Genomic DNA, 6,716 nt, shown 5'->3' with positions numbered 1-6,716 from the left:
TTATCGCTGCCATGGCGGTAGACAAAGAAGGAAGGAATGATGCTTCCCCTTCAGAGCAAGCAAGCAAGCAAGCCAGCAAGCCAGCAAAGTGTGTGGCTCACAACTACAGCGCGTCTCAACGAAGCGTGACACACACACACACACACACACACCATGTCTCATCCCCAACTCACAATCACCTGGTCTCCAACTTCGGAGGCCAAAGGGAATCAAGCAAGCATGCTACAATTCGAGGCGGCGCTGCAGCAGCAGCAAGCATCCCACAGCAGCATGGCGATTCTATTCCACGAAGAACAATCAACAACGAACCATCCATTCATTCATGCAACGTGAACAGTGAATTAGCCGAGAAAATAAATAAATGACCCCATCGGCACCAACGCAGCACAGTAGTTGGGCTCAAGCTCTCTGATTGAGGGGGACGAAGAAGAAGCAGGCAAAACCACGCAAAGCCTGGTGCACCGGAGGGCGAGGATTATCTGCATGATGGATGGATGGTGTTCGCATCAATCTGCTGCTGCTGCGACGAAGTTGGCGGCAAGCACAAGCGTGAAGGAGCGAGTTTAGTCCGACGAGGTCCCCTTTTGCCTGTATTCATCCCCCCCATGTCGGTTGCCAGATTCCAGCGTCAAGATGCCTTTTTTGGGTTGAGGAAACGCAGCTAAGGACGATGAGATGATGCTGTGGATCTCACGTGGGGGAATTCTCACTGCTGGTGAGGGAAAGTGGGTAATTCCGGCTTCTCTCGACGAAGAAAGGCGGATGGGTCCCGCTGTGTGTACCGTTGAGCGTTTCCATCGACCCGCTCGCGTGGCACGGAAACGGGAAGCTTGGTGGTAAATCGAGGCTTCCGAGTGGTGCCGAGAACTGTCCTCGTTGTTGTCATCCTTTGTCCCCCCTGCAGTCTCTCTCGCGAGTCCAGTGCTGTGGCTGCTGCTCTCATGAGCGACTGCGTTTCGGTCTGAGATCCTTCCCTGTGCAAACCCACGCAGCCTTCGATCTCTCTCTCTCTCTCGCTCTCTTACCTTGCCTGTTTTGAGTAGCGCCGCAAGATTGAGTCTCTGTTCTAGCGATGTGTTGGAGGGTTAAGCTTCAACGATTGAGATTATTCCTGCTTTTTTTTTTTTTTTTTTTTTTTTTTTTCTTTTTTTCTTTTTGTTTTTCCTCCTCCTTGATACTCGGTGAGGATCTGAGTTTGGAGTCTTGCATGTGCGCTTCACTTCTGATCGAAGCGAGTGGACTTGAGAAGAGGAGTTATTGTTTTCGTTCTCGGAGGTGTGTAGTTTGTGGTGTATACATTCACCAGCTGAAGTCCCTTTTCGGAAGAGAACGTTTTTGTAAGCACCGTTTTTATTACGGTGCTTGAGAAGTGTCTTCAGTTTGATTTGCTGTGGTATTTCTTCATCCAGAAAATTTGAAAGTGGCCTTGATTTTGAGGATTGTTCAAGAAGAAAAGGAAATATTGTTTATTAATTTTTGTGTTGTAAGGAAATGAGGCTGGGGGAAAGCCAATTTAGTGCTCAGCTCAAATTATTGTAGACGTGTCTCTTCTTCTTTTTTCTTCCCTTTTCTCTTCTTATCTTTTTCAATTTTGCTCCATGAAGTTTCGCGATCGAGATAGAAAACCTGTTCCATGAATTTTAGCGTTTCATATCTTCTGATAGAAGACACGCGCGCGCATACGGATCGCCAGTTGCTGAGTATTCGTGAGGTACCGCCAAGGAAAGAAGTGAGTACTTTGTGATGTCATGGATTTCGTTCGTCTCGGCAGTCCCTGAACTTTGAGAAACATACACAACATGGAGTGGCACGTCACAATAGAACGCTAAGGGTTTCTGTTCCGTTCTACGGTGGACGAACTCGTCGTGTATAAACCGATTTCCTCCTCTCATTCATGAATTCTCGTTGCATTGCGTCAGCTGCGACAGTCATCCTCTGTTCTTTTTCCTATTTCTTTTTTCCCTATCTGTTTGCACCACATGAATTCGCCTTGATCGACCTTCCATCGGGCGGGAAAAGTTTATCTGAAGCTTCTTATCATCGAACGTTACAGAAGAATATTTCTTTAAGACGGCCAATTGCGAACTTCGTTAATACTCGTTATTGTTTTCCATACAACTGCGAGTTTCTGTTGTTTCCACTTTTGCAGGGTTCTCGCATCAGATTTCTGTTTTCAGTCTCGTAAACTTGTCAGACTTGGTTGGCAATCACTTCTCTTTCATTTGTGATGTTGCGCGGGATAAAATGATATATATACAGGCTACATAACAGGGAACGTCATGTGAATTTTCATTAAAAAACACAGAAAACTTCCACCCGCTCTTGATGTGTTTTGGTAATGTATCTATGCCTGTGATCATGTTACTCTTATTTAAAAGGGAAAAATATTCCCACATTTAAACCCTACTTTCCTCGTGGCCAAATTGGGAAGTATATTATCATGACATGAATTACCTCCTATACTTTCCTGTATGTGAGGTCGCGCGAGTTTCAAGCGATACTTGCGTTGTAAGAGGAATCGCTCAGCTCCTCATTGGTTGTAACAATTACATCATTTATTCCTTTTCTTGTATTGTCGTTCTTGTATTACTTGTGAAGATTCTTGACGGATGGATCTGACAGTGATGATCATGTTAATGCTAACAAGCAGCCTCGTTCCGACAAGCGAGTTCCATCTTGAGTACTTGTTCATTTTCCAAATTTTTTATGGCTTGGCGCAGCGGCCGACCTCTCTTCAAGCAATCAACTTCATCGGGAAGCCTGGGAAGGACTTTATATTTTTCCAGATGGAGAACAACAAAGGCACGCCCATTTCCTCTGGACCTGCAACAATCGAAGGACGAGGAGGGTCTCTTTGGGGAGTTCAAAACTCTGGAGTTCTTAAAGATTTACGGAAACGTCCAATTAATTGGGATGGGGCCCGTAGTGGATCTCGGTGTTAAGGTTCTCACTTCTCCCTGGATGGAAGTTTATCCTGTCAGAGCAGTCGCACTATGGGGAGTGAAGCACACTGTCTATTCCCATTTTTGTGCGGGACAGAATATTGAGGAAGCCTCGGAAACATTGCAAAGGATGTGGGAGCTAGGGCTTCGAGGCATTCTAGACTACGGTCTCGAAGATGCAATAGATAACGCCTCTTGTGATAGAAACCTCGAAAAGTTTTTGCAAGTGGTCCGACAGACGAGCCTCCTTCCTCAAGGATCAGTAAGTAATTGACATAATCTTAAGTTTGTACTAACGTTTTTGAAATGTTTACCCACCGCTTTTGTCTGCCTCTTCGTAGTTAACTTTCCTACCGTCCTGAGAATCGACTTTTAATGACAAACTTTGTTGTAAAATTTTGTGACGTGTTTATCTCATTCTTACATGCTCACAACGTCTTCTTATTCTAGTATTATCACAATTCTGCAGGTGAGCTCCTCATGCGTGAAGCTGTCTGCCGTTTGCCCAATCGAACTCCTGGAACGAGTTAGCAATCTACTTCGATGGCAACATGTGAACAGAGGATTCAAACTGCCATGGAAGCAGGATGTCATTCCCTTCTTGTCCGAAAATAGTCTTGTGTATCATGTTACCTCCCCTCCGGAACCTTTAACGAAAGAAGAAGAAGCAAACTTGGTATCCGCCCATGAGCGTCTGACCAGACTGTGCAAGGCGTGTGAGCAAGAAGGATTACCATTACTGATAGACGCAGAGTACTCGTCCGTTCAGCCGGCTATTGATTACATCATACACGCCGCTGCAGCAGAATTCAACAAGGGTGCTCAACTTCTAGTCTACGGAACTGTTCAGGCATACTTGAAGGATTCGTTTTCACGACTAAAACTTGCAGCCAGGGGTTCTCAGTACAGAGGACTATCTTATGGGGTGAAACTTGTACGAGGGGCTTATATGTCTCGAGAAAGCAGACTGGCATCCTCTTTGGGGGCTCTTGCTCCGACCCACTCGAATATTGAAGAGACACATCGTTGCTATGACGCTTGTGCTGCATTCATGCTTGAGCAAGCAGCACATGGAGATGGGGCAGTAGTACTTGCCACTCACAACGTGAAGTGCAGTGCGATACTTGCCTCTACCTTCTGCTGATGATGGATGGAAACACTAGCTAGGGCAAAGGTCTCTCTCGATCCTTAATAGAAAATCCTTAACGTTTTAATTTCTGAGAACTGTGTGCAAATATCTCAAAGGAGGGTATGACCAGACATTCCTCTGCTTTTTTTACAATTTCGTGGTCTTCAGTCTAGTGTCAAGTCTCGCGTGCTCTTTATGTAGCTCAATCTGATGATCAAGTTATTGTAGTACAGGAAAACTTAATTATGTGCCAAAGGATGAGCTGTGGTTTGCAACATGCAGGTCAAGAAGCGGCTGCCAAAGTACAAGAATTAGGTTTTTCGAAAGAAAATCCTCGAGTGCAATTTGCACAGCTGAAGGGTATGGCGGATGTATTATCATTGCGTTTGGCACAAGAAGGCTTTAGAGTTAGCAAGTATCTGGCCTTTGGTCCTGTTGAAGACGTTATTCCTTACCTTGTCAGACGCACGGAGGAGAATCGTGGTCTTCTCAGGAAGACATTGATCGAACGGCAGTCTATCAGGTGTCATGCTTCTTTTCGACCTATGTTTTTTTCTGCTCCTTGTCGTTGTTATTGCTCTTCTGTTTTAAATTTTCCGCTGCTGTGCGTGACAGTGGGTTCTTTTTTTGTTCGAGGTGATGTAATTGAAGAGGATTCACTAAATGTGAAAAGAAAAAGTGGGTATTAACATTTAGCAACTCACATCAAGTCTCACGTAAATGCGTGTCTTCATACAAAATTATGTGTGTGGAATATGGAAACAGAAGCGAGCATAAGCTGTGTTAGGTTCTGAAATTCAACGATATGCTGAATAATTGGTCTAGCAGGATGTAAAGTATCGCTTTGATTGGAATTTTAGAATTTCTTAGGAGATTGTCTCATGCCATTTTGTTGTGTGATGGAGTTACACAGTGCGGAGATTTCAAGACGTGTTCTGCGACCTTTAAGATTGCAACAGTAACAACATCAAGTTGAGGATTTCAAGCTGTTTGAAAGGATTTGATTTGCTGCAATACGCCAACACTAACATTGCTGCTACAACAATTGCTGTTTTTGTATATTTTTTCATTTGTTGATTTCATTGTGAATGTGCAGATTCTACTGCTTCTTTCGTAAAACGGCTAAAGCAATTTCCCGTTCCGACTCCCACCATGTAAAGAAAAGTACACGTCATACTGGGTCAGTATTTAATCCGTTGATTTTAAAAATAGAAAAATACATTTTGCACTTGTTATACTAACTATAGAATTCTAAATGTGACACAAACTTTATTTATTTATTTAGGGTAATTTAATATTTGATTCATATAAAAAAAATATATTAAAAAAAATTCTCTAAGTTGGTGGTTTTTGTATTGGAGAGGATTTTAGTCCTAAAATCTGGTCAGTTTTTTCCAAGGAGAAGTAACATAAAAGATTTGATTTTTAAACAAATTTTTATATTTCTAATATTTTTTAGTTAATCCCGTATAACAAATGTTATTTAATTTTTGACATCAAATTTTTATATAAATTAATAATATAAAACTTGTTTTTCTTCTATGCATGTATAATAAATCATATTTAAAAATAAAGTAATGATAATTTATGTATTTTATGGCAATATGAATATATATATATATATATATATATACACACACATATATTTAAAATTATCATCCAAAAAAATTATATATGTCAAAAATAGTACTAATAAAATTTATAAATATATTCAAAATAAGGCACTATCAATGCTCTATAATTTTTACAATTTTTGCTATTGCCAACACATCCACTACATGCTACCTTTGTATAATACCTTTAAATTAGTTAAATTTTCTTAACTAAAATCTTTCAAATTATTTGATTAAATAAAAAAAATTACTGGAATAAAAAATCAAAAAATCAAAAAAACATATACATAGTTTAAGAGTAGCTAATTTGATTTGAAGTAAATAATTAAAAAATAATTTTAAATCAAAATAATAATATTTTAAATCTTTTCAATTATATTTTTATCTTTTCATTAATCTATTAAATATTTTTTGATCTTTTTTATTAAAAAAACTCTACAGAGCCTTTTATACTTAAAATATTTTGAAATTTCAAAACATTAAAAATTGGCAAATAAATAAAAACATCACTTTAAAAAAAGGTGGTCAAAAAACTATTACATGTATCATTAGAAATAATTACACAAATTATAAAGTCATAAATTAGACTTAATAAGTAAATCAAGTGCTATTGAAATTATTTATGTTTTTAGTTAGAAAAAAATACATATACTTTTTAATTTAATAGAAGTAAATAAAGGTAAATAAAAGTAGAATGAAATTTTTTAGGAACATAATATCTTTTTTTAAAGAATGCTCAAAGAACTTTTTTAATATAAATTATATTTTAAAATATATCTAAATATGTTGTGTGATTATAAAAACTTCTTCTAAATATCAAATATGTTTTCAAAGCTATTATTGAAATGTTATATAATTTAGATGCTTAGCTAATAAATCTTTTGGTTCTAGAAAAGCTATCACATGTCTTTTTTATTTCCTAATATATTTAAAGATATGAATTTAATCTAGTTCCAAAAAAATTATATCTTTTTATTATTTTTTGATTTTGATTTATAAATCTTAGTTTAATTGTATTTGGTAAGAATATTT

The 6,716-nt window shown here is 38.6% G+C and overlaps 1 protein-coding gene across 4 annotated transcripts; it reads left to right on the top strand.

Annotated features, from left to right (window-relative positions):
- The first annotated feature begins 663 nt into the window (after nucleotides 1–663).
- On the top strand, nucleotides 664–5,410 carry LOC112282133 (proline dehydrogenase 2, mitochondrial). 4 transcript variants are annotated; one of them, XR_016502913.1, is made up of 5 exons: nucleotides 670–959; nucleotides 2,651–3,204; nucleotides 3,412–4,116; nucleotides 4,354–4,594; nucleotides 4,985–5,410. XR_016502913.1 is itself a non-coding variant. In XM_090250375.1 (4 exons), exons 1-4 carry the CDS (start codon nucleotides 2,707–2,709, stop codon nucleotides 5,031–5,033), a joined length of 1,434 nt encoding a protein of 477 aa, XP_090106501.1. In that variant the 5' UTR covers nucleotides 664–2,706; the 3' UTR covers nucleotides 5,034–5,410. The 4 variants fall into 4 exon arrangements, 1 of the variants encoding a protein (XP_090106501.1); XR_016502912.1 differs by having other exon boundaries at nucleotides 670–1,729; XM_090250375.1 differs by having other exon boundaries at nucleotides 664–3,204; nucleotides 3,412–4,057.
- The last annotated feature ends 1,306 nt before the right edge of the window (nucleotides 5,411–6,716 follow it).

Source organism: Physcomitrium patens, chromosome 5, assembly GCF_059467195.1.
Source record: "Physcomitrium patens ecotype Gransden chromosome 5, ASM5946719v1, whole genome shotgun sequence".
Classification (NCBI taxonomy): domain Eukaryota; kingdom Viridiplantae; phylum Streptophyta; class Bryopsida; order Funariales; family Funariaceae; genus Physcomitrium; species Physcomitrium patens.
Note: the sequence above shows the minus strand (reverse complement) of the source record. Positions and strands in the feature narration are given on the sequence as shown.

Excerpts from the sequence above, each read along its gene's own strand:
- LOC112282133 (XM_090250375.1), top strand. The coding sequence starts at position 2,707 with ATGGCTTGGCGCAGCGGCCGACCTCTCTTCAAGCAATCAACTTCATCG. Across the intron at positions 4,058-4,353 it reads CACTCACAACGTGAAGTGCA|GTCAAGAAGCGGCTGCCAAA; the intron begins GTGCGATACTTG and ends TGCAACATGCAG. Across the intron at positions 4,595-4,984 it reads ATCGAACGGCAGTCTATCAG|TGCGGAGATTTCAAGACGTG; the intron begins GTGTCATGCTTC and ends GGAGTTACACAG.